Here is a 27,745-nt window from a genome sequence, read left to right on the forward strand (position 1 = left end):
TTACATATTTTTTTCAATGTATTACAAATGAACTGAAATACCTTATTTACATTAGTATTCACACCCTTCTCTATGAGCCTCGAAATTGAGATCAGGTGCATTCTGTTTCCATCCTTGATACGTTTTAACAACTTGCTTGGAGTCAACCTGTGGTGATTTTTATGAATTGGATATAATTTGGAAAGGCACACAGCTGTCTATATAAGGTCCCACAGTTGACAATGCATGTCAGAGCAAAAACCAAGTCATGAGGTCGAAGGAATTGTCCGTAGAGCTCTGAGACAGGAATATGTCGATGCACAGATCTGGGGAAGTGTAATGCATCAGAATAAAGCTGAACTTCTTGTTAATCCAGCCGCAGATTTCAAAAAGGCTTTACGGCGAAAGCACACCATGCGATTATCTGAGGACAGCGCCCTGCATTCAAAACCATGAAAAACATATTTCAACCAGGCAGGTGCGAGACGAAAGTCCGAAATAGCGATATAATAAATGCCTTACCTATGATGATCTTCTTCTGTTGGCACTCCAAAAGGTCCCAGTTACATCACAAATGGTCCTTTTGTTCGATAATGTCCTTCTTTGTATCCATAAAAACTCAGTCAATAATCCACCCAGTTTCCATCAAAATGCATACAAAATGAATCCCAAACGTTACTAATAAACTTTTCCAAACAAGTCAAACAACGTTTATAATCAAACCTTAGGTACCCTAATAGCTAAATAAACTATAAAATTTAAGACGGAGAATTATTGTCTCTACCGGAGAAAAATACCAAAGAACCCGCTCTCATTCACGCGCTTGGAAACACTACAGCCAAAATGGGAGCCACCTAGAAAAACTACAATTTCCAAAACCCAGTCTGAAACTCTTTCTACAGACTGTTGACATCTAGTGGAAGCCCTGGGAACTGCAATCTGGGAGGACTACACCTTATAATAAAAGTGACAGCCATTGAAAATAGTGTTAGGCTGAAAACATTTGTTTTGGGATGGTTTGTCCTCTGGGTTTTGCCTGCCATATCAGTTCTGTTATACTCACAGATGTTTTGTTAACAGTTTTAGAAACTTTAGAGTGTTCTCTATCCAAATCTACCAATTACATGCATATCCTAGCTTCTGGGCCTGAGTAACAGGCAGTTTACTTTGGGCACGGTTTTCATCCGGATGTCAAAATACTGCCCCCTATTCCAAACAAGTTTTAAGTACAGCAACTCTTGTTCACTAAAGAAGTGATACCTCCTAGCCTTTGCATTTAGCGCAGCAACTGTAGACGTGGGCTAGGAGAGGACGGACAGAGTGTCTCTTCTACTACACGATGACGGTACTACCTAGTATCCTTTCTAACACCAGACATTCTTCAAAGGACAACCCGGCCTACTATCTATGACCAATCTACCGAAGCGCAGCTCAGAGTGAATATTTATTGCATTTTCCTTTTTCAAATGGTTGGTAATTTAGAATGCATAAGATACTGTATTTACGATAGCTTCTCCCTTTGTTACTCAGTCTTCCCGCTCTTTCACACAAACCCAACCCCCTTTCTTTGTGTAACCAGCCGTCATATCTGTTCCGTCCGCTAGGGACGTTTTCCTTTATGACATAATTTGTAATCAATGTATGAGCCATTCTGTGGAGATGTAACTCTGTGTGATTATTTAGGTATTTGGTAAATACATAATTAAACCAAATTTTGTAATGCTGATTAAACTTCTTAGCCAGGGTTCGTGAAGATAACCAATAATTTACCACTTTCAGATGAGACTAAATAAGGTGACGATTAAATATTGACTGCTATTGATGTAAAAGATTACTAGGTCTTTAAGAGATTATTCGGAAGATAACAGCTCTATAAATATTCTTTCGTGGTGCCCCGACATTCTAGCTAATTAAATTTACCTGATTAGCTTAATCAGGTAATATTAATTACAGAGAAATGATTTTATAGAATAGCATGTCATATCACTTAATACGGCATAACCAAAGACACGACACTGATAATAGCTGTGCAGCAACGCTCCCCATCCAACCTGACAGCTTGAGGATGTGCAGAGAAGAATGGGAGAAACTCCCCAAATACAGGTGTGCCAAGCTTGTAGCTTCATACCCAAGAGTACTCGAGGCTGTAATCGCTGCCAAAGGTGCTTCAACAAAGTACCGAGTAAAGTGTGTGAATACTGACGTAAATGTGATGTTTTTCATACAATTTGCAAAAATATTTAAAAACCCATTTTGGGACTTTCATTATGGGATATTGTGTGTTGATTGATGAGGGGAAAAAATGATTTAAATCCATTTCAGAATAAGTCTGTAACGTAACAAAATGTGGAAAAAGTCAAGGTGTCTGAATACTTTCTGAATGCACTGTACATACGTCCCCAGGTCTAAAACCACACTGGTGCACATTTAGAAGAGAATGACAAGTTAAAAGCTGAGAGTTGGCCTGGGATTCTAAAAGTTTGGAAAGGCAAGATAACTTGGAAATTTGACGGTAGTTACCCTTAAACCCAGCCCCAGTGCTTTCTCACTGAAGCATCCGTCTCAGACTCTCCATAGTCTGTTGCTCCCAGGGGGGGGGCGATGCAGAGCCTAATACCCCAGCTCAGTGCACTGTTCCCTTCCTTGCTACCTCCTGAAGACCCCCTCATCGGTCTGGAGGGGAGAGATAAGGACTGGTTTAGCTTCTCTGAGTCTGAAGTCACACTTCCTATCAAACATACATGTGGTATTTACAGGTGTGTTAGTCACTGTCTGCTTCTGAAATGGCACCCTATTCCCATAGCACTCTGGTCAAAAGTAGTGCACTACATAGGGAATAGGGTGCAAACTCTGATCAAAAGTAGTGCACTATGTAGAGAATAGGGTGCCACTTGGGATGCAAATCACAACTCACTTATAAAAAGCTAGGAAGAGAACTCTCCAGTCAAATGATCTGCCAATCAGTTAACATGTTGGAGCTACTGGTGTGCTGAGAGCTCACCTGGACAGACATGACACAGCCATCTGCTCACCTACAGCCCCATGAATACACAAGCTTTTGCTAGAATTGTCAGAGGACTCAAAACACCAATAATATATGATTTGCATACGACTTACCGGTTATTAAAATAGTCTCCCACTCATAAACATATATATAGCACCAGTCAAAAATTTGGACACACCTACTCATTGAAGGGTTTTTCTTAATTTTTACTATGTTCTACATTGTAGAATAATAGTGAAGACATCAAAACTATGAAATAACACATATGGAATCATGTAGTAACCAAAAAAAAGTGTTAAACAAGTCAAAATATATTTTATATTTGAGATTCTTCAAAGTAGCCACCCTTTACCTTGATGACAGCTTTGCACACTCTTGGCATTCTCTCAACCAGCTTCATGAGGTAGTCACCTGGAATGCATTTCAATTAACAAGTGTGCCTTGTTAAAAGTTAATTTGTTATTTAGTTTGAGCCCATCAGTTGTGTTGTGACAAGGTAGGGGTGGTATACAGAAGATAGCCCTATTTGGTAAAATACCAAGTCAATGTGGAACAGTCCCTGCTGCTGAAAAACATCCCCACTGCATAATGCTGCCACCACTATGCTTCACCGTAGTAGGGATGGTGCCAGGTTTCCTCCAGATGTGACGCTTGGCATTCAGGCCAAAGAGTTCAATCTTGGTTTCATCAGACCAGAGAATCTAGTTTCTCATGGTCTGAGAGTCCTTTAGGTGCATTTAGGCAAACTCCAAGCGGGCTGTCATGTGCCTTTCACTGAGGAGTGGCTTCCGTCTGACCACTCTACCATAAAGGCCAGATTGGTGGAGTGCTGCAGAGATGGTTGTCCTTCTTGAAGGTTCTCCCATCTCCACAGAGGAACTCTGGAGCTCTTTGAGTGACCATCTGGTTCTTGGTCACCTCCCTGACCAACACCCTTCTCCCCCATTGGCTCAGTTTAGCCAGGCGGACAGTTCTAGGAAAAGCCTTGGTGGTTCCAAACTTCCTCCGTTCAATAATTATTTTGGTACCCTTCCCCAGATCTGTGCCTCGACACAATCCTGTCTCTGAGCTCTACAGACACTTCCTTTGACCTCATGGCTTGGTTTTTGCTCTGACACGCACTGTCAACTGTGGGACCTTATATAGACGGGTGTGTATCTTTCCAAATCATGTCCATCTATTTGAATTTACCACAGCTGGGCTTCAATCAAGTTGTTGAAACATCTCAAGGATGATCAATGGAAACAAGATGCACCTGAGCTCAATGTTGAGTGTCATAGCAAAGGGTCTGAATATTTATGTAAATAAGGTATCTGTTTTTTTTAATACATTTGCAAGCATTTCTGTTTTCACTTTGTCATTATGGGTTTTTGTGTGTAGAATTGATGAGGAAAATAATGTATTTAATCCAGCAACAGCAACATTTCAGCATCACTTTTTCTTCTTCAGGGTGATGTCATGAATGCTGGAACCAGGTTATGTTGACAAACAAGGAAATTAGAGCAACCAATGACAACAGTGAGGGGCATGTCATTAGTATTAGAGCAACCAATGACAACAGTGAGGGGCATGTCATTAGTATTAGAGCAACCAATGACAACAGTGGGGGGTATGTCATTAGTATTACAGCAACCAATGACAACAGAGGGGGTATGTCATTAGTATTACAGCAACCAATGACAACAGTGAGGGGCATGTCATTAGTATTAGAGCAACCAATGACAACAGTGAGGAGTATGTCATTAGTATTAGAGCAACCAATGACAACAGTGAGGAGTATGTCATTAGTATTAGAGCAACCAATGACAACAGTGAGGGGCGTGTCATAACTATTAGAGCAACCAATGACAACAGTGAGGGGTATGTCAGTATTAGAGCAACCAATGACAACAGTGAGGGGCGTGTCATCACTATTAGAGCAACCAATGACAACAGCGAGGGGCGTGTCATCACTATTAGAGCAACCAATGACAACAGCGAGGGGCGTGTCATCACTATTAGGTTGATTAGAATGAATCGAGTGAAACTGTTTTAATAAACCAATAGTTTGCAGCATATTGAATATATTAGGCTACTGTTATCACATGGAAACATAATTAGATGTTGTACAGAAATATTAGCATCAACATACATCGTTTAATTTAATTCCACATACACATAATTGTTTCCAATAATCTTTTGGTTCAACCCTAATGCATAATAAGCATCATCAACAGGGGGGAACATATTGGGTGTACGATGATAACCTGTGGAAAGAATTTACTGATTTTTTAAATGCTTGTTCATAAAAAAAATTATTGTTCATCAGAAGGGTCTGAGATCTAAGTCAATATTCAGACCACTAGGGGTCCATGTTGTTAGACAGAATATCCGATAGACCTCCCTCTGTCGTAAGTAGGATCTCCACGTTACCTCCTCTCCTTGGTAGAGCAACATGCTCCACGCCTGTGTATTTGAGGGAGGAGATGGGATGGTCAACAAAGTGAGCTGCTACTGGATGGATGTTCAGTGTTCTTACCTGATTGAGCTGCTGTGTTCAGCTATGCGTTGTTTCAGACGGCTTACAACAGCTGGCAGTGTCAGCTATATTAATACTGGCACTTGCTATGAGCCATCTGGTGGTCTCTAGATGTGTGAAGATTTATTTCTTTTGTAAAGTGCTATTTTTTCCCCCCACAATTTGCAGGCTTTCAAACACGCGCAGCTATTCACCAACACCATACATCCATAACTCACAAGTAGTTTGTTACAAAACCACGATAGCACCTATAGCTCTCATCTCAAAGAACAACTTCCTTTTCTCTGGGTTATTTATCCAAAGTCTATGCTAGAAAAGTTTTTGATATCTGATCTCATTTTATTCTTCAAGTCGAGGCCAACAGAATCCTTGTGTTTTGGTTTTACTCCCTTTCTGTGTGACAGGAGGACAGGCGTGCAGAGTTAGGGGCCTCAGGGCTGTAGCCTAGAAAGTGACATAGCAACTGAGGTCATTTCCTATGGGACAAGGATATGAAAATCCTCACGCTGTTTTTGTTGTTGCTACAAACGCTCTGAACAGACCAGCGATACCGTTTCATTCAGACGGTCCTATTCAGATGCTGATTCTCAGGCACTGACTGGCACCCTATTCACTATATAGTGCACTACTTTTGACCAGAGCCCTAGGCTAAGTAGTGCACTACGTAGGGAATAGTGTGCCATTTGGGAAGCGGACTCTATTTCTAGGAGCGACTCCAAATCTCTCACAACAACAAGAGAGACCGGAGAGAACAGCACATCAGCTGAGAGCCAACAGATTCATTGTCGCATCGGTAAATAACTAACCTGAAAACGTGGCCCGTTGTCTCACTGTTACATCAAGCCTTTGAAAGAGCGACATTCATTGTATTGGAAAACAAAACAAAAAAGGTATATAGTTATCCATTTGTGTCAGTGTAAAATAAGGGACATTATATGGGACATTATGGTTCATTTAGTTATATTTCTAGCCACAGGATATGTGGAACTGTGAACAGACTGGCCACGCCAGGTGAGACATGGAGAGAACCTCAATTGCTTTTCCTTGATTCTTCGCATCCTCTCTTCTCACCTCCTTCTTAAAAGCCCATTGGATGAGAAGGTAAGAGTTCCCTCCCCATCTGACCATTTCATCCAATGCGTGCTGAGAAGGAAGCGAGGATGCTAGAAATCAAGGAAAGGCCATTGAGATCCTCCCATAGACGGCTGTCAGGACTGGGAGAGACACCTGAACAGAGGGGAGAGGGACACTGATACTCCTACCACATTAAGCAATACAAAGAGGAGTCATGAAATTCAGCTTCTTTAAAAGACTTCAAAACATAATTGGTTGTCATAGACGGTATCAAATACATATACAGTACAAACTGCTGCAATGGACAAATCTGTACACAGAACGATTCAGGTACGAACAGTCTTCCAGCATTACTGTTTCTGATAAATCACTTGAAGGCTGAGACTTTCATCATGCAACATAATCAATGACTACATCAACTCCTTTACAATCTTCCCCACAGTGTCGATGTTCAACACACCAAGAACCTTATTTCACTACGTTTTGGGAGGCGAGTGAAGCTAACAGATCATATAAACGAGTACAAGGGAAGTAAGACTGTCTGTACATGTTGACAAAGGGCCTCATGGTTGGCTAAACATGAACTCTACATCATTTAAAAAAAAAAACATTGCTGTAAGGTTGGGTGTATGTTGAAGCAACTTCTGGGAACCTCCAGTCCAGAGGAACAGACATCTAACTACTTGTACATACATTATCACCATGCCAACCCACACATTCTAGTACGATTAACAATATGGATTCAGAAACAAAATGACATTTTTTCAATATAAATCATGTCTCTTTCAGTCTTACCAAATCAGATGTCAGCGGCATAGAAAACCACTGAGTGGACAAAACATGAGGAACACTTTCTTAATATTGAGTTGTATCCCCATTTGCACTCAGAACAGCCTCAATTCGTCGGGACATGGACTCCACAAGGTGTCGAAAGCGTTCCGCAGGGATAGTGGCCCATGTTGACTCCAGTGTTTCCCACAGTTGTCTCAATTGGCTGAATGTCCTTTGGATGGAGGACCATTGTTAATACACACGGAAACTGTTGAAAAATCCAGCAGCGTTGCAGTTCTTCACACACTTAAACTGGTGCGGCTGGCGCCTACTACCATACCCCGTTCAAAGGCACTTAAATATTTTGTCTTGACCATTCATCCTCTGAATGGCACACAATCCATGTCTCAAGGATTAACCACTCCTTCTTTAAACTGTCTCCTCCACCTTCATCTACACTGATTGAAGAGAATTTAACAAGTGACCTCAATAAGGGATCATAGCTTTCACCTGGATTCACCTGGTCAGTCTATGTCATGCATTCACCTGGTCAGTCTATGTCATGCGTTCACCTGGTCAGTCTATGTCATGCATTCACCTGGTCAGTCTATGTCATGCATTCACCTGGTCAGTCTATGTCATGCATTCACCTGGTCAGTCTATGTCATGCATTCACCTGGTCAGTCTATGTTATGCATTCACCTGGTCAGTCTATGTCATGGAGTCTATGTCATGCATTCACCTGGTCAGTCATGTTCACCTGGTCAGTCTATGTCATGCGTTCACCTGGTCAGTCTATGTCATGCATTCACCTGGTCAGTCTGTGTCATGGATTCACCTGGTCAGTCTGTCATGCATTCACCTGGTCAGTCTATGTCATGCGTTCACCTGGTCAGTCTATGTCATGTAAAGATCAGGTGTTCTTAATGTTTTGTACACTGTGTAAAATGTCAATAGGCTGCAGGGCAGAAAATCCTTTTCATTTGGTAGAGGAGAGGGGCCTTGCCTTGAGATAATACAACCACATCTTCATGAAATAGTTCTAATTGAATTACACCTACAGTAGGGCTCCTATTAGCTGAATATTACAGTGAGATGTAATAAGCCCTGTTTATATAAAACCTTATCCATTCCTCAGCCCTTCCACCTATATTTAAATGTCAACTACTTCAGCATTATATTTGACTATTCACACGATTCAGGAGCGATTAACAAGTAAAGTCAAGATTAACACGGTAATAAGGAGCAATCTGCTGAACACTAAATACCTGGGAGTCAGGGGCAATAAGGAGCAATCTGCTGAACCCTAAATACCTTATAGTCAGGGGCAATAAGGAGCAATCTGCTGAACCCTAAATACCTTATAGTCAGGGGCAATAAGGAACAATCTGCTGAACCCTAAATACCTTATAGTCAGGGGCTAAATATAAGTCAGGGAGCAATCTGCTGAACCCTAAATACCTTATAGTCAGGGGCAATAAGGAGCAATCTGCTGAACACTAAATACCTTATAGTCAGGGGCAATAAGGAGCAATCTGCTGAACCCTAAATACCTTATAGTCAGGGGCAATAAGGAACAATCTGCTGAACACTAAATACCTTATAGTCAGGGGCAATAAGGAGCAATCTGCTGAACCCTAAATACCTTATAGTCAGGGGCAATAAGGAACAATCTGCTGAACACTAAATACCTTATAGTCAGGGGCAATAAGGAACAATCTGCTGAACACTAAATACCTTGGAGTGAGGGGCAATAAGGAGCAATCTGCTGAACACTAAATACCTGGGAGTCAGGGGCAATAAGGAGCAATCTGCTGAACCCTAAATACCTTATAGTCAGGGGCAATAAGGAGCAATCTGCTGAACCCTAAATACCTTATAGTCAGGGGCAATAAGGAACAATCTGCTGAACCCTAAATACCTTATAGTCAGGGGCAATAAGGAGCAATCTGCTGAACCCTAAATACCTTATAGTCAGGGGCAATAAGGAGCAATCTGCTGAACACTAAATACCTTATAGTCAGGGGCAATAAGGAACAATCTGCTGAACACTAAATACCTTATAGTCAGGGGCAATAAGGAGCAATCTGCTGAACACTAAATACCTTATAGTCAGGGGCAATAAGGAGCAATCTGCTGAACACTAAATACCTTATAGTCAGGGGCAATCTGCTGAACACTAAATACCTTATAGTCAGGGGCAATAAGGAGCAATCTGCTGAACACTAAATACCTTATAGTCAGGGGCAATAAGGAACAATCTGCTGAACCCTAAATACCTTATAGTCAGGGGCAATAAGGAGCAATCTGCTGAACCCTAAATACCTTATAGTCAGGGGCAATAAGGAACAATCTGCTGAACACTAAATACCTTATAGTCAGGGGCAATAAGGAGCAATCTGCTGAACACTAAATACCTTATAGTCAGGGGCAATAAGGAGCAATCTGCTGAACACTAAATACCTTATAGTCAGGGGCAATAAGGAGCAATCTGCTGAACACTAAATACCTTATAGTCAGGGGCAATAAGGAGCAATCTGCTGAACACTAAATACCTTGGAGTCAGGGGCAATAAGGAACAATATCCTAAAAACTCAAAGACCACCATCGAACAAGAAAAATTAGATGATTAACAGACAGAATCATTACAAAAATGATTTGATTTGCAAAAACTTCCTGTAAATGAATAGCTCTTGGGCTCTATTATAAAGATACTGCCATGAGAAGCCATTTCCTATCTCTCCTCGGGCTGTGAGGTGGGAGAGGCGCAATCCACCTTTTTCACCAGGCTGTGAGCCTCGTCTCAGCCACCAGAACCAAATCTCTCACTGGACGAGAGACTACTGTTAGCCAGGCTGGCTACGATATGTAAGCTAATTTGTAAACGTCACGCGCTGCGTCCCGTAAGTGTCCGTTGTTGCCGCTGGGGTTGTACTCAGAGACTAAGTCCTGCTGGTCGTCTGACGGTGTAGAAGGTTCGGGAGAGTCTGGTCTGTCCGTTCTCTCAGTGTCCTCTGACTGGGATGATGACTCAGTGTCTCTGCTGTTGAATCCAAGCATCTCAACCACGGAGTTGGGCAAATCCTACACAGATAATAAACATCAGGTTAACGATCTGGTTAGAACCATAGGTCAATGACAAGGTGTTGAAGACTGTTCGCTATGAATCAAATCAAAGTTTATTTGTCACGTGCGCCGAATACAACAGGTGTTGACCTTACAGTGAAATGCTTACTCTAACCAATGGTGTGGGAAAAAAGGTGTGTGTGTGTGTGTGTAAGTAAAGAAATAAAACAGTAAAAAGACATTTGAAAAAAAGAGTAGCAAGTTCAGTAAGTGTTTCAGAATACAGGAACAAACATTCTGAAGGTATCTAATGTTCTGCCACGCAGTTGGACACATCCTACAAGGATATCATCACAGGAAACTATTAAAAACATGTGCCACAGACACAGTTTTAATGAGGTTTAGTTTCAACTGCATTTATTTCACACACCTTGTGTATATTGTTATACCACCAAGTTGGGGAAATCCTACACAGTTCTTATTTTTTTATAAAATAAATAAAAATAAATATTAAAAACATATATGTCACAGGTTTTTTGAATGAGGGTTAGATTCAACTGCATTCATTCATACCCCCTATGTGTTTCTACCACTGTTGGGTAAATTCTATGAAGATATTGTCGGAATAACCAAACAAGTTAACGAGGGTTGTGTTGAAAACCCCCTTCACACCCTTCTACTGGAAACAGCACAAACCAATTGTTTCCCTCTCCACACCCGGCAAACCCTCCATTATTTACCATGGTCCTTCGAGCCGGATGGGTGAGCTTCTCAAAACCCATGCATTGTATTTCAGAATATACTGGAAGCACAAATGTTCTGAAGATAGATAGATGTCCTATCTATGGATACATACCTTACAACTCTTCAGCTGCAGGCATATAGCTTCAGCTTTGTTGAGGATGACCACGATGTCCAGTTTCATTGACAGTTCATTTATGAGCTGGAAGGAAGGGAGAAAAGAAGAAGGGAGAAAAGAAGAAGGGAGAAAAGTAGAAGGGAGAACATTCTTTGATCAGTGACTTGCTAAAGCAGAGATGGGTAACTGACGGCCTGCTAAAGCAGAGATGGGTAACTGACGGCCTGCTAAAGCAGAGATGGGTAACTGACGGCCTGCTAAAGCAGAGATGGGTAACTGACGGACTGCTAAAGCAGAGATGGGTAACTGAAAGCAGAGATGGGTAACTGATGGCCTGCTAAAGCAGAGATGGGTAACTGACGGCCTGCTAAAGCAGAGATGGGTGACGGACTGCTAAAGCAGAGATGGGGACTGCTAAAGCAGAGATGGGTAACTGACGGACTGCTAAAGCAGAGATGGGTAACTGACGGACTGCTAAAGCAGAGATGGGTAACTGACGGCCTGCTAAAGCAGAGATGGGTAACTGACGGCCTGCTAAAGCAGAGATGGGTAACTGACGGACTGCTAAAGCAGAGATGGGTAACTGACGGCCTGCTAAAGCAGAGATGGGTAACTGACGGACTGCTAAAGCAGAGATGGGTAACTGACGGCCTGCTAAAGCAGAGATGGGTAACTGACGGCCTGCTAAAGCAGAGATGGGTAACTGACGGCCTGTGGGCAGATCAGTAAAAACATATTCTAACCGTTTAAAACATCGGGTCACTTAAAAACGTCCTTGTTTTTTTTAAGCATTTTTTTTGTCAATTTAAAATAACATCAAACTGATCAGAAATACAGTGTAGACACTGCTAATGTTGTAAATGACTATTGTTGCTGGAAACGGCTGATTATTAATGGAATATCTAAATTAGGCCCGTTATCAGGAACCATCACTCCTCTGTTCCAATGGCACGTTGTGTTAGCTAATCCAAGTTTAGAATATAAAAAAAACAGGCTAATTGATCATTAGAATACCCTTTTGCAATTATGTTAGCACAGCTGAAAACTATTGAACTGATTTAAAAAAGCAATAAAACTGGCCTTCTTTAGACTAGTTGAGTATCTGGAGCATCAACATTTGTGGGTTCAATTACAGGCTCATTTCTTCTGAAACTCGTCAGTCTAGTCTTGTTCTGAGAAATTAAGGGTATTCCATGCGAGAAATTGCCAAGAAACTTAAGATCTCGTACAACGCTGTGTACTCCTCCTGTCACAGAACAACGCAAACTGGCCCTAACCAGAATAGAAAGAGTTGGAGGCCCCGGTGCACAACTGAGCAAGAGGACAAGTACATTATTGTGTGTAGTTCAAGAAACAGACGCCTTACAAGTCCTCAACTGGCAGCTTCATTAAATAGTACCCGCAAAACACCAGTCTCAACGTCAACAGTGAAGAGGCGACTCCGGGATGCTGGCCTTCTAGGCAGAGTTCCTCTGTCCAGTCTCAACGTCAACAGTGAAGAGGCGACTCCGGGATGCTGGCCTTCTAGGCAGAGTTCCTCTGTCCAGTCTCAACGCCAACAGTGAAGAGGCGACTCCGGGATGCTGGCCTTCTAGGCAGAGTTACCCTGTCCAGTCTCAACGTCAACAGTGAAGAGGAGACCCCGGGATGCTGGCCTTCTAGGCAGAGTTACCCGGTCCAGTCTCAACGTCAACAGTGAAGAGGCGACTCCGGGATGCTGGCCTTCTAGGCAGAGTTGCAAAGAAAAAGTCATCTCTCAGACTGGCCAATGAAAAGAAAAGATTAAGATGTGCAAACGAACACAGACACTGGACAAAGGAACTCAATGTTATCGTTCAGACTGGTGAGTAGCAAAAAAAATACTTAAGCGTAGGCAGACTGTCCCGCATCTATAAACAGGGAGCTATCGGACATTGTGTAGGCAGACTGTCCCACATCTATAAACAGGGAGCTATCGAACATTGTGTAGGCAGACTGTCCCACATCTATAAACAGGGAGCTATCGGACATTGTGTAGGCAGACTGTCCCACATCTAAAAACAGGGAGCTATCGGACATTGTGTAGGCAGACTGTCCCACATCTAAAAACAGGGAGCTATCGGACATTGTGTAGGCAGACTGTCCCACATCTATAAACAGGGAGCTATCGGACATTGTGTAGGCAGACTGTCCCACATCTATAAACAGGGAGCTATCGGACATTGTGTAGGCAGACTGTCCCACATCTATAAACAGGGAGCTATCGGACATTGTGTAGGCAGACTGTCCCACATCTAAAAACAGGGAGCTATCGGACATTGTGTAGGCAGACTGTCCCACATCTATAAACAGGGAGCTATCGGACATTGTGTAGGCAGACTGTCCCACATCTAAAAACAGGGAGCTATCGGACATTGTGTAGGCAGACTGTCCCACATCTATAAACAGGGAGCTATCAGACATTGGAACAATGAGTGTAAAGTAGGAATGAAGCCTGCTGCAGTCGGAGGAAATGACACTATAGGAGCGTTTCCATCTTTTTCAAAAGAGCAACAACCAATCCTCTAGAGAGCAGCGGGACAGGAACATTTTACAGAGCGGTGTTTGATCAATGAAGGGGACATGTGGGATTTAATTACAAAATGAACGAGAAACACCCGTCTCTATTCTACCATTACTTAATGAGGTACCATTATTTCCTTATGGAGTTATGACTTGCCTAGTTAAATAAAGGTGAAATAAATAAAATAAACAATTATCAAGAGTTGTAATTCTAAGAGGATTGGGTATTCGTATTCGTTTATGTTTGAGTTAACATGCAGCGTTTTATTAAACCACGATGTGAATCATGTGTTTAAAGTGGAAACAACCAGTTCCCAGGGTCCTGGTCTTTGGGAAATATACACTGGTATTTTGTTCAGTCTGCATATAGAAAGAAAAATATAATAAAATAAAATATATGTTAATGAGGGTTGACAGTTACCCGAAATGGAGTGTGATGTGTGTATTGCTGATTTCATGAAATGGATAGTTTACATTTTATTTCACCTTTGACCTTGATGTGTGTATTGCTGATTTCATGAAATGGAGTGTGATGTGTGTATTGCTGATTTCATTACTGTCTTTGTTTCGATAGAAACTTCACCAGATTGAGTCTACTGGAGTGTTGGGGTTCCCCCAGATGGGTTAGGGTGCTAACTCCCTGACCTGGCAACTCTTCAGAGAGGTAGCCAGTAAAATAAGGGAGTGTTGGGGTTCCCCCCGATGGGTTAGGGTGCTAACTCCCTGACCTGGCAACTCTTCAGAGAGGTAGCCAGTAAAATAAGGGAGTGTTGGGGTTCCCCCCGATGGGTTAGGGTGCTAACTCCCTGACCTGGCAACTCTTCAGAGAGGTAGCCAGTAAAATAAGGGAGTGTTGGGGTTCCCCCGATGGGTTAGGTGCTAACTCCTGACCTGGCAACTCTTCAGAGAGGTAGCCAGTAAAATAAGGGAGTGTTGGGGTTCCCCCCGATGGGTTAGGGTGCTAACTCCCTGACCTGGCAACTCTTCAGAGAGGTAGCCAGTAAAATAAGGGAGTGTTGGGGTACCCCCCGATGGGTTAGGGTGCTAACTACCTGACCTGGCAACTCTTCAGAGAGGTAGCCAGTAAAATAAGGGAGTGTTGGGGTACCAACACGGGGTAACACGGGATGGGTTAGGGTGCTAACTCCCTGACCTGACAACTCTTCAGAGAGGTAGCCAGTAAAATAAGGGAGTGTTGGGGTTCCCCCCGATGGGTTAGGGTGCTAACTCCTTGACCTGGCAACTCTTCAGAGAGGTAGCCAGTAAAATAAGGGAGTGTTGGGGTTCCCCCCGATGGGTTAGGGTGCTAACTCCTTGACCTGGCAACTCTTCAGAGAGGTAGCCAGTAAAATAAGGGAGTGTTGGGGTTCCCCCCGATGGGTTAGGGTGCTAACTACCTGACCTGGCAACTCTTCAGAGAGGTAGCCAGTAAAATAGGGGAGTGTTGGGGTACCCCCCGATGGGTTAGGGTGCTAACTCCCTGACCTGGCAACTCTTCAGAGAGGTAGCCAGTAAAATAAGGGAATATGAACTAAGTTGGAAAAACAGTTTCAACAGTAACAGTATGTTGTTATGTTATTTGACATTTGTCGTAGAGAAAATGCTATTAAGAAAATTGGGAATGTAATAATTTGTCATATAGTCAAAGCTTGTATGGTTTTCCTGAAACAGAAATGAACTAAAACGGTTTTTCTGATCTGTCCTCTCTTTAGGTGATCATGGAAGGTGACGTCAGATGGTGTCTTAATGCATGTAGGAATCATTTGGCCACAAACAGTGTGTGTGAACCTCAAAACCCTCCCAAACCGGCTGCAGAAAGAGCGACAAAGGCGTTCAAAGTGACGGTGACCTTTAACACTTATCTGTGTCCGAGCCAAACCTGGGTGCGGACGGCAGGGGTGCTGAGACCGCGCATGTGGAGTCAGCATGGAGAGAGAAACTTCTCTTGCTAGCGTGCTGATGGGAGAAATTGACCAGACAGGGTAGCCTAGTGGTTAGAGCGTTGGACTAGTAACCGGAAGGTTGCAAGTTTAAACCCCTGAGCTGACAAGGTACAAATCTGTCGTTCTGCCCCTGAACAGGCAGTTAACCCACTGTTCCTAGTAGGCCGTCATTGAAAATAAGAATTTGTTCTTAACTGACTTGCCTAGTTAAATAAAGGTCAAATTAAAAATTAAAAAATAGCGGCTCAGGTGAGAGACTTGTATTAGTGGGAAAAACATTACTTTACACTGAAATCGAGGACATTATCAAGGGCATCAAACGCGACAGGCAAGAGTTACATGGGAAGATGAACTGCAACGCCATCTGAAGAAGACGCTAGAATGATAAGTGCCGGGAGAAGGGAGGTCTACACTGAACAATTGAGACTAAGTACGCATTGAGATACCGATCTGTCATTACCAGGCCACTCGCAACAGGAAAACAGGGACAAAGGGGGGCTGTAATGAGAAGAGTTATTACCGGCAATAAAGAGTTCCCATTTATAAATGTACATTCTAACCGGGATGATGTGTGCTAGATTGAGAAGACTCAAAGTAAAGCACTAAGGACTGTCATTCTAAATTTGGGTTGGATAATTTATAAAAATGTTTTAGTTATGATTCGGCTACAGTGAGAGAGAGAGTTGCTCTCAAACTGGAGGAGTGGGGACACTGCTAAAATGTATTAGGCCCCAGGAAGGCTCTAGAACCCTTATCTTTAAAATGTATTAGGCCCCAGGAAGGCTCTAGAACCCTTATCTTTAAAATGTATTAGGCCCCAGGAAGGCTCTAGAACCCTTATCTTTAAAATGTATTAGGCCCCAAGAAGGCTCTAGAACCCTTATCTTTAAAATGTATTAGGCCCCAGGAAGGCTCTAGAACCCTTATCTTTAAAATGTATTAGGCCCCAGGAAGGCTCTAGAACCCTTATCTTTAAAATGTATTAGGCCCAAGAAGGCTCTAGAACCCTTATCTTTAAAATGTATTAGGCCCCAGGAAGGCTCTAGAACCCTTATCTTTAAAATGTATTAGGCCCCAGGAAGGCTCTAGAACCCTTATCTTTAAGTGTCCTCCGAGAGGGAGGTTATTGGAGAACTCACTGGATGATCGCTCGGGACAACCATTTCTGTTCTCTTTTGTTTTACCATGTCATCAGAATATTCATGTTACATCGCATCATACATTCAGATTGCTGGACGATACGGTATAATTAATTGCACACAAGGTTCATAGTCTGTGTCTTGCGATAACACCCAAGGATGAAAATGAAGGAGACGGCATGGAGACCAGTAATCACAAGGCCATAGAACGTAACGGAGGGACGGTTCTGTCCCCAGTCCTAGTAGCATCAAGGGTGGTGTGAATTATTAAACAGACTCTTTCTCTCTTCCCTGTTCAAGTCAATAGGTTTTTAGGTGTCGTGGAACATAAGACTGATCATTGTTCTAGAGGAGGGACTGAGGTATATTGACTAATTGATTTAGGAATGTTTTAGTATGTTTATAACTGTAGAAGTGCATTAGGAGTAGTGACTATAGTGTTACGGGTTAGATGGAATGATATATGTGGAAATGTATCTGTAGCAGGAAGTGAGGTACACATGGGCCTGTGATTGAGACAGAATGTTTACATCAGACTTAAGTGGGATGGAAGGTGATGGGGGTGATAGAATGGGATCATCCACAGAGACTGTGTATGTTGTTACAGGAGATGGCTCGTAGGAGAGGGAGAACAGCTAACTGTGCCCAATATAGAGACTATTACACAGACCCAGATCATGGTGAGAGTAGCAGAGATCGTGTTGGCATTTCGGACACTATTGTCAACTTTCCAGAAACCTGTTAGGTTGTGAGGTTGTGAGGATGTGAGGTTGTGAGGTTGTTAGGTTGTTAGGTTGTGAGGTTGTGAGGTTGTTAGGTTGTGACGTTGTGAGGTTGCGAGGTCCAACGTCATTGAAGATGACGCTTGAAGATGACAGAGGAAGTGGAGCGAATGAGAGAGAAAGACTAGATGCCACTGTAGACATGCAGATGGGTTGGGTCTGGGAGACACTTTAAACACCATAGTTAGGTGAGCTGCTTTATTGGTTAATGGATCAGATGAAAAGGAAAGATGGTACTTTAAACAACATGTTGGAGGCATTCATGTGGAAGTCTATCCAGTGCCGAGTTACCTCAAGAGGATGTAGCATTGATTAGGACTACGCACCTGCCTACAGGTGACCTGCCTACCAGGTGACCTGCCTACCAGGTGACCTGCCTACCAGGTGACCTGCCTACCAAGTGACCTGCCTACCAAGTGACCTGCCTACCAAGTGACCTGCCTACCAAGTGACCTGCCTACCAGGTGACAGAGAAGGAGATGGGGAGCAAAGTGAGGATGCCAGGGCTTGGGAACCGCTCTCTGAACCTGTGTTCTGATGGTGAGGACGGGGTGAAAGCATGAGGAGGCTTTTTAGGGCTTTCATTTTGGTGGAATCCAGCAGAAAAGTGTCCTGAAGACAAAGTCAGGCGAAGAGAGAGTTGGAATCGTCATGTCATGTTGTCATGTCGTCATGCATATCTTAACACGTTGATAATGCTGTTGTGTTTTGGTGTTTATTTTTACTTAAGTCTTGTGCCGTCACTCTCTCAGGAACCAGAAGGAGAAAGTTGAAACAGAAGTCAACAGCTCCAGTGGACAAGTTATTATCAGTGTCCTGTAATAAATGGAAATGGTGTGATCATAGTACTGTATGGGGCGGCAGGTAGCCCAGTGGTTAGAGTGTTGGACTAGTAACCGAAAGGTTGCTGGATCGAATCCCCGAGCTGACAAGGTAAAAATCTGTCGTTCTGGCCCTGAACAAGGCAGTTAACCCACTGTTCCTAGACCAGTCATTGTAAATAAGAATTTGTTCTTAACTGACTTGCCTAGTTAAAAAGGTAAACTAAAAAATAAATAATGACTAAAAACTGGTCGACTTGGGGCTGTTGGTCATTCTCTCACTGCAACATGCCTTTCCATCCCATGACAAAATGTGTCAAACTTTCTCTCTCCGGCTTTCAAGGGGGGGGGGCAGCAGCTAAAAAAAAGTTTTGCCTGCAAAGTGGCAGGGGCCCCCCAACAAAATGTTGCTTAGGGCCTCCAAAATGCTAGAGCCAGCTCTGACTGCATGTGTGAATATGGATGTAGGTATGCAGACCAGCGAGGCACTGCGGCCCCTTGTGATGAGGTTTTTGGTGGCCCCCACCCCACCGAAGTTGCCCGTCCCTGTGCTAAAGTGATGACACGGATAAGCACTCCAACACTGAAAACCAGTGTTCTGTGTGGATATGACACGTGTGTTGTAATATGACTAGGCAGTGAGAGCCTGTTAGTTAGAAGACCACATGCTCCTGCTAGGTGATAATTAACTGCTTCCTTCAGACATCATAAAACACAGCGTAAAGCCCATTCTCTCTCACCACTCTCTTTCCCTCCTTTCTCTCCCTCCCTAAAACCCCCCCTCGCTCTCCCCCCCCTATCTACTGCCACCTCCCTCCCCCACCTGGTGTTGTAGCTACTGTATAGATAGAGCCTGCAAGGTCTCCATGGTTACCATCTACTAGCAGTCTACCAACTGTCTCCCACCTGGTGTTTTAGCTACTGTATAGATAGAGCCTGCAAGGTCTCCATGGTTACCATCTATCAACTGTCTCCCACCTGGTGTTTTAGCTACTGTATAGATAGAGCCTGCAAGGTCTCCATGGTTACCATCTACTAGCTGTCTACCAACTGCAGAAAGAACAGCTGTGATCACATCAGGAAGTAACCTCAAGGTAAAATGTTGAATGATTTAAAACGGTTCTAAGCATCCTTACAGGCTATCATGTATATAACACAGCCAAGATAACTCCTGATAACATCAGCCTATATTTCTAGAGAGATTCCCAGACCTATCATTAGTCATTTTCAATATACAAAAGACACTAAACATGTGTAACAGTATAACTTTAGACCGTCCCCTCGCCCATACCCGGGCGCGAACCAGGGACCCTCTGCACACATCAACAACAGCCTCCCACGAAGCATCGTTACCCATCGCTCCACAAAAGTCGCGGCCCTTGCAGAGCAAGGGGAACCACTACTTCAAGGTCTCAGAGCAAGTGGCGTCACCGATTGAAACGCTATTTAGCGCGCACCGCTAACTAAGCTAGCCGTTTCACATGCACTAAAACAATCCCATTCCACTATTGAGAAAACGGGGGGAAAAACGGGTTCTATGGTTTTCATTGACCGTCATCAGGACATTTAGATGGAGACTTTTAATAGTGAGTGGTTGAACACCACTAAAAGACAGAGGGGACCAGACATCAATGTGTCTGTAGTGCTTTCCCCACTCTCCTCTTTTCTCCCCCCCACTCTCCTCTTCTCTCCCCCCCAACTCTCCTCTTCTCTCCCCCAACTCTCCTCTTCTCTCCCCCCAACTCTCCCTCTTCTCTCCCCCCAACTCTCCTCTTCTCTCCCCCCCCAAGTTCCCCCCAACTCTCCCCTCCTCTTCTCTCCCTCCCCCTCCCCCCCTCCCCTACTCTCCTCTGATAGGAGTTAAAAGGACCCTTTCTATTTTAGGAGGTAGGGCAGGTCATATTTAGTATAATGTTGACCCCAACCAACCTTGCACTCACACAGAGACAGATACAAGTGAACACACACATACAGGCAAAACATAAAAGAACACACACCTTGAGGATCTCATTGAAGCCATATTGTTCCTCCATAATCTGGTGTTTCTCTGAGTCCAGGATGGCACAGCACACCAGCAGGTGGAAGTTCTGGCACGGCAGCCCGGTCCACATTACCTGAAGTCAACCCAGAGACAATCAGAGTCGTGTGTGTGTGTGAGAGATACAGTATCTGCATCATTATGTCTGATAAATCAAACTAATTGTTGTGATTCTGTGAAACATAATTTAATTAATTCTAATTGGCTTGTGTTTCCTCGCAATGCCTCTGGACGAATGGAGAGATGATGAAATGAAAACTAAACCACGGGCCTTTTAATCAGGTTACTGATTCATCTACGGGGAGTTAGGAGGAGGAGGAGAGCAGGAGAAGAGGAGGTGGTGAGACTGAGGAGCAGCAGGACCAGAGAGTCAGGGGACAGAGAGAGGCCACTGATTGATCAAGTGCTCACTGTAATGACTGATTGGCCTCTTTGATTGATTGGCTGGATTGACTGTGTGGGCTGATCGATCATTAGAGAACAGACGATTGATTAACGGTAAACGCCTTGAATGTCTGTGACTCACCTCCCAAAGACGCAGGACATCAGGGAAACTCAGTTCTCTCTTGAAGCGAATCAGGAGCCAGCGGAAGCAGAAGTACAGGTGACCAGAGTCCTGGGCCACTGTAAGATGGAGACACACACACACACAAGGTTAGCAGAAGTACAGGTGACCAGAGTCCTGGGCCACTGTAAGATGGAGACACACACACACACACGAGGTTAGCAGAAGTACAGGTGACCAGAGTCCTGGGCCACTGTAAGATGGACACACACACACACACACACACACAAGGTTAGCAGAAGTACAGGTGACCAGAGTCCTGGGCCACTGTAAGATGGAGACACACACACAAGGTTAGCAGAAGTACAGGTGACCAGAGTCCTGGGCCACTGTAAGATACACACACATGAGGTTAGCAGAAGTACAGGTGACCTCTAACATAAGGTTAGCATGAAGGGAACCCGACAACATCTCAGGTATTGCCTTTAGACATCATGAGCTGAAAAGCCATTGGGCATAGATCCAACCATCCCTGAGGGTGTTAAATCCACTCGGAATGTGTCAGGGTTGTGAGCATCTCTGATCAAGGAGCTGAAGGAATATCAATAGTGAGGAAGTGGAGCCTCGTAAATTAAAGTCAACCAATCGTAGACCTTAAGCCTCTTACGTCCCCTCTCTATCTCTTCTTTCTCCCCTTCACCCCCCCCCCCAAAAGACAATCCCGTCCATCACTGTCGTTCTCTTCCTGCCCTCAATCTAACCTTTCCAGCTCAAATTAAAGCCATAAACAACACATTTCATTTACATATTATTGAATTGACTTGGTTTATTGTTCTTGGAAGCTCTCTAAATTCCGAAGGAGCCGTTGTTGTTATCCGGTAAGGTAACGAACAGCAGACCAGTTTTAGTAGGGTGGCTGAGCGAGCCCAAATTAATCAAGAAAATTAATGACTATAAAGTACGCGGTGATAAATCAACATCGTCCCAATCAGACTGCACGGTAGCGCTAGCCGCATTTAAACAGCCTAATTCAAAACAACTTATCAGGGACTGTTTAGGGATGCGGCTACCCCCTACGACCTCTAGCAAATAGGAGACTTTTCCAAACAGAACACACCATATTTATCTCATTACGAAGTCTTAGTCAAACTCGGATAAACTCTTGTTTTTCTTTCGAAGACGAAATGTGGCGTCGGCACTTGTGTGAGAGAGAGAGAGAGAAAGCACAAGGGAAATGTTTCACTGGCTCCATCAAGGTGATTATCTAGTACACTTATGATGAGGATGAATGTGTGTTCCGTTGTCACGGTGAATGTTCTATTCTGTGGATTCTAAATGGCAGTAATGGGTGTTATTCATTAGGGAGGTACTGGACTACCGGGACCCCAATAATTGACGCTAAAATGTAATTTTCTGGAAGGATTTTTTTTTAAAGCATGCCCTGTGTGTGTGTGTGTTCCCCTCACCCAGGTAGTTCCAGAAGGACAGGTCCAGTAGTCGTAGCAGAGTGCTGAGCTGGATCAGTTGAGTCTTCATTCCCTGCATCTGCTCCTCAAAGTTCTGGTGCTGAGAATTTAGACAGAATATAAATATATTCACACGATACAGACTACACGATCGACACTATGTGGACGCCTGCTCATCAAACATCTCATTCCAAAATCATGGGCATGGAGTTGGTCCCCCCTTTTGCTGCTATAACAGTCTCTACTCTTCTGGGAAGGCTTTCCACTAGATGTTGGAACATTGCTGTGGGGGACTTTCTTTCATTCAGCCACAAGAGCATTGGTGAGGTCGGGCACTGATTAGGCCTGGCTCGCAGTCGGCATTCCAATTCATCCTAAAGTTGTTTGATTGGGGGTTGAGGTCAGGGCACCGTGCAGACCAGTCAAGTTCTTCCCATACCGATCTTGACAAAGCATTTCTGTATTCATTATTGCTCCTCCTCCACACTTTACAGTTGGCACTATGCATGGGGCAGGTAGTGGTATCTTGGCATCCGCCTCCTAACCCAGATTAGTCCGTCGGACTGCCAGATGAAGCGTGCCGGCATTCAGCCTGCTGGCTAGTCATTCAGCCTACCAGCCAGTCATTCAGCCGACTGGCCAGCCAGTCGGCCAGCCAGCCAGCCAGTCGGCCAGCCACCCAGTCGGCCAGCCAGCCAGTCGGCCAGCCAGCCAGTCGGCCAGCCAGCCAGTCAGTCGGCCAGCCAGCCAGCCAGCCAGCCAGCCAGCCAGCATGCCAGCCAGCCAGTCACATAACACCACATTGATGCTCTCTACTCCTCAGTCACCAGGCTTCCTTTTACCTTCCTCACTAACAAGTTGCTATCTGGCAGGCGTTTAAATCAATAACCCTGATGTTGCCATGTTTGATGTATTAATGGGTGGGATGACAGCTACAGTGCTGGAGAGGACAAGGTCTTTGGGTTTTCTTTGAATAACAAGGGCCTGTCAGGTACAAGACCACTCAGCCGAGTAATAATAACATGATTGCTGTTTACCCTAACCTGTGTGTCTGTGTGTAGCTGTTTACCAGGGTAGACCAGCCCTGGGCTACAGTATCTATAAAGCTATGGATGGTTAATGAACACGAAATCCCCTTTAAATTACTTCAGCAGCTATCTGGAGGAAAGAGTAGAGGAAACAGACTGGAGGCTGGATGGTGTCGTAACAGACTGGAGGCTGGATGGTGTCGTGACAGTCAGGCCTTTTACCTTTCACTAACAGACTGGAGGCTGGATGGTGTGACAGACTGGAGGCTGGAGGCTGGATGGAGGCTGGATGGTGTCGTAAACTACCAGACAGACTGTCGTAACGTACCAGACAGGCTGGATGGTGTCGTAAGCCAGACAGACTGGAGGCTGGATGGTGTCGTAACAGACTGATGGTGTCGTACTAACAGACAGAAGCTGGATGGTGTCGTAACGTAACAGACAGGAGGCTGGATGGTGTGTCGTACCAGACAGGAGGCTGGATGGTGTCGTAACGTACCAGACAGGAGGCTGGATGGTGTAACGTACCAGACAGGAAGCTGAATGGTGTCGTAACGTACCAGACAGGAAGCTGGATGTCGTAACGACCAGACAGGAAGCTGGATGGTATCGTACCAGACAGGAAGCTGGATGGTGTCGTAACAGACAGGAAGCTGGATGGTATCGTACCAGACAGGAAGCTGGATGGTGTCGTAACAGACAGGAAGCTGGATGGTGTCGTAACGTACCAGACAGGAAGCTGGATGGTGTCGTAACAGACAGGAAGCTGGATGGTGTCGTACCAGACAGGAAGCTGGATGGTGTCGTAACGTACCAGACAGGAGGCTGGATGGTGTCGTAACGTACCAGACAGGAAGCTGGATGGTGTCGTAACAGAATAGACAGGAAGCTGGATGGTGTCGTAACGTACCAGACAGGAAGCTGGATGGTGTCGTAACGACCAGACAGGAAGCTGGATGGTGTCGTAACGTACCAGACAGGAAGCTGGATGGTATCGTACCAGACAGGAAGCTGGATGGTGTCGTAACAGACAGGAAGCTGGATGGTGTCGTAACAGACAGGAAGCTGGAGACAGGAAGCTGGATGGTGTCGTAACGTACCAGACAGGAGGCTGGATGGTAGTCGTAACAGACAGGAAGCTGGATGGTGTCGTAACGTACCAGACAGGAGCCTGGATGGTGTCGTAACGTACCAGACAGGAGGCTGGATGGTGTCGTAACGTACCAGACAGGAAGCTGGATGGTGTCGTAACGTACCAGACAGGAAGCTGGATGGTGTCGTAACGTACCAGACAGGAGGCTGGATGGTGTCGTAACGTACCAGACAGGAAGCTGGATGGTGTCGTAACGTACCAGACAGGAAGCTGGATGGTGTCGTAACAGAATAGACAGGAGGCTGGATGGTGTCGTAACGTAACAGACAGGAAGCTGGATGGTGTCGTAACGTAACAGACAGGAAGCTGGATGGTGTCGTAACGTAACGGACAGGAAGCTGGATGGTGTTGTAATAAGTTGGATAATAAGACAGAAACTAATTCAGAACACAAATCATAGAGCTGGAGTGACATCACAAAGTGTCAGGGCTCTGCTCAGCTATTGGTGGAGGCTATGAGAGAGTGGGCTTGGATGCATCCTTTGTGAAATGCACCATGGGAACACAGCGTGGTCAGGTAATCAGATCTCACTCTACCAACACTTACCTAGTTGGCCTCCCTCTCTCATTAAACAGGAAGAACTGTGCTGTCATATACCTACACCGAGGTAAGTGAAGGTCTCACCCACAGACATGGAATGACGAGAATGGACATCCTCATTTCATTTGCTTTGGTCTGAGGGGCTTTGTCCATTCTAGTATTTATATTTCTGTGTTCCGCATGTTCTAATAATTCAGATGTTCTCAGGTTTTACCCATCTGGTCCATGAAGGAGACAAACCACTAAAAGGTTATGTCCCTGCTAGTTTATCTAGCCTATTTCTATGGTCTTATTAAGTTATGTCTGTTCTAGTATATCTAGTTCTATGTCGTCAGTCTCACCATCTGGTCCATGAAGGAGACAAAGCACCAGAAGGCGTCCACCTCGTCCTCCATCACATAGAGGATCGGAGACAGCAGGTCACTCATACCCTGGACATAGCCTGGTGACAGAGAGAAAACAACCCGGTTAAGCCAGCCAGTCAGTCAGCCAGCCAGCCAGTCAGCCAGCCAGTCAGCCAGTCAGCCAGCCAGTCAGTCAGTCAGTCAGTCAGCCAGCCAGCCAGCCAACCAGCCAGCCAGTAAGTCAGCCAGCCAACCAGCCAGTCAGCCAGTAAGTCAGCCAGCCAGCCAGTCAGTCAGCTAGCCAGCCAGCAAGACAGTCAGCCAGCCAGTCAGCCAGCCAGTCAGTCAGCCAGCCAGCCAGTCAGTCAGCCAGCCGTCCAGTCAGCCAGCCAGCCAGTCAGTCAGCCAGCCAGCCAGTAAGTCAGCCAGTCAGCCAGCCAGCCAGTAAGTCAGCAAGTCAGTCAGCCAGCCAGCCAGTAAGACAGTCAGCCAGTAAGTCAGCCAGCCAGCCAGTAAGACAGTCAGCCAGTAAGACAGTCAGCCAGTCAGTAAGTCAGTCAGCCAGCCAGCCAGTAAGACAGCCAGTAAGACAGTCAGCCAGTCAGCCAGTAAGTCAGCCAGTCAGTCAGCCAGTCAGCCAGTCAGCCAGCCAGCCAGCCAGTCAGTCAGTCAGTCAGCCAGCCAGCCATTAAGTCAGTCAGCCAGCCAGCCAGTAAGACAGTCAACCAGTAAGACAGTCAGCCAGCCAGCCAGCCAGCCAGTAAGACAGTCAGCCAGTAAGTCAGCCAGTAAGTCAGCCAGTAAGTCAGCCAGTAAGACAGTCAGCCAGTAAGACAGTCAGCCAGTAAGACAGTAAGACAGTCAGCCAGTAAGACAGTCAGCCAGTCAGCCAGTAAGTCAGCCAGTCAGTCAGTCAGCCAGCCAGCCAGCCAGCCAGCCAAAGCCTGGTGGTGACAGAGAGAGGATTTGAAACAGTTCTGGAGAGTTTTCATTCCAACACAATCTTGACCACAGGAGGTTGGTGGCACCTTAATTGGGGAGGACAGGCTCGTGGTAATGACTGGAGCGGCATCAGTGGAATGGTATCAAACACATGGTTTCCATGTGTTTGATGCCGTTCCATTCACTCCGTTCCAGCCATTATTATGAGCCGTCCTCCCCTCAGCAGCCTCCACTGATCACGTCTGGTGCTGAGTGGCATCTAGTATTCATTGTTGGTGAATCCTCAGTAAAAACCCAGTAGAGGCCGAGTACATGCAGTATGACAAGCGTGGTCTTACCCAGGTCAAAGTCATTCAGTATGACAAGCGTGGTCTTACCCAGGTCAAAGTCATTCAGTATGACAAGCGTGGTCTTACCCAGGTCAAAGTCATTCAGTATGACAAGCGTGGTCTTACCCAGGTCAAAGTCATTCAGTATGACCAAGTGTGGTCTTACCCAGGTCAAAGTCATTCAGTATGACAAGCGTGGTCTTACCCAGGTCAAAGTCATGCAGTATGACAAGCGTGGTCTTACCCAGGTCAAAGTCATTCAGTATGACAAGCGTGGTCTTACCCAGGTCAAAGTCATTCAGTATGACAAGCGTGGTCTTACCCAGGTCAAAGTCATTCAGTATGACCAAGCGTGGTCTTACCCAGGTCAAAGTCATGCAGTATGACAAGCGTGGTCTTACCCAGGTCAAAGTCATTCAGTATGACAAGCGTGGTCTTACCCAGGTCAAAGTCATTCAGTATGACAAGCGTGGTCTTACCCAGGTCAAAGTCATTCTGTATGACCAGCTTTGTCTTACCCAGGTCAAAGTCATACATGCAGTAGGTCATGAGGACATCGTGCAGCAGGATCAGTCCTGGGTTGTCTTGTCCTTCATAGAAAGTGTTGGTCCGATCTGTCCTGTTCACGTCTTTCTCTGTGGAGGAAATCAACACAGTCAGAGACCTTAGAATCCCCTTAATTCACCAAATACATTTGCAAGTACATAAAGAACATAATGAGTCAGATGACATGGAACAGAAGGAACCTGATCGTAGATCAGCACTCCTCACAACTCAGAGACCCTTTATGATTGTAGGCTCCGACTTCACCACACATCTCGTCTGCCTGATTGTCCTTAGAGGAAAAGTTGACTACCAGGAGTTGAAATCAGAAATGGGACCAGCAGCACTTCCAACAGTTCA

At 44.9% G+C, this 27,745-nt stretch overlaps 1 protein-coding gene across 1 annotated transcript in view; it reads right to left on the minus strand.

The window, feature by feature from the left end:
* Nucleotides 1-9,348: 9,348 nt before the first annotated feature.
* Nucleotides 9,349-27,745, minus strand: part of LOC112239164 (TBC1 domain family member 15-like) — a gene marked incomplete at its 5' end in the record, with an annotated part of 58,524 nt that continues 40,127 nt past the window's right edge. Inside the window, 7 exons of the mRNA XM_042318132.1 lie at nucleotides 9,349-10,430; nucleotides 11,269-11,355; nucleotides 20,495-20,611; nucleotides 21,062-21,159; nucleotides 22,507-22,606; nucleotides 25,569-25,669; nucleotides 27,361-27,477. Of these exons, the coding sequence (XP_042174066.1) occupies nucleotides 10,206-10,430; nucleotides 11,269-11,355; nucleotides 20,495-20,611; nucleotides 21,062-21,159; nucleotides 22,507-22,606; nucleotides 25,569-25,669; nucleotides 27,361-27,477 (845 nt within the window). The remainder of the gene's footprint in view (nucleotides 10,431-11,268; nucleotides 11,356-20,494; nucleotides 20,612-21,061; nucleotides 21,160-22,506; nucleotides 22,607-25,568; nucleotides 25,670-27,360; nucleotides 27,478-27,745) is intronic.

This window comes from Oncorhynchus tshawytscha, unplaced genomic scaffold (assembly GCF_018296145.1).
Source record: "Oncorhynchus tshawytscha isolate Ot180627B unplaced genomic scaffold, Otsh_v2.0 Un_scaffold_3414_pilon_pilon, whole genome shotgun sequence".
Taxonomy (NCBI): domain Eukaryota; kingdom Metazoa; phylum Chordata; class Actinopteri; order Salmoniformes; family Salmonidae; genus Oncorhynchus; species Oncorhynchus tshawytscha.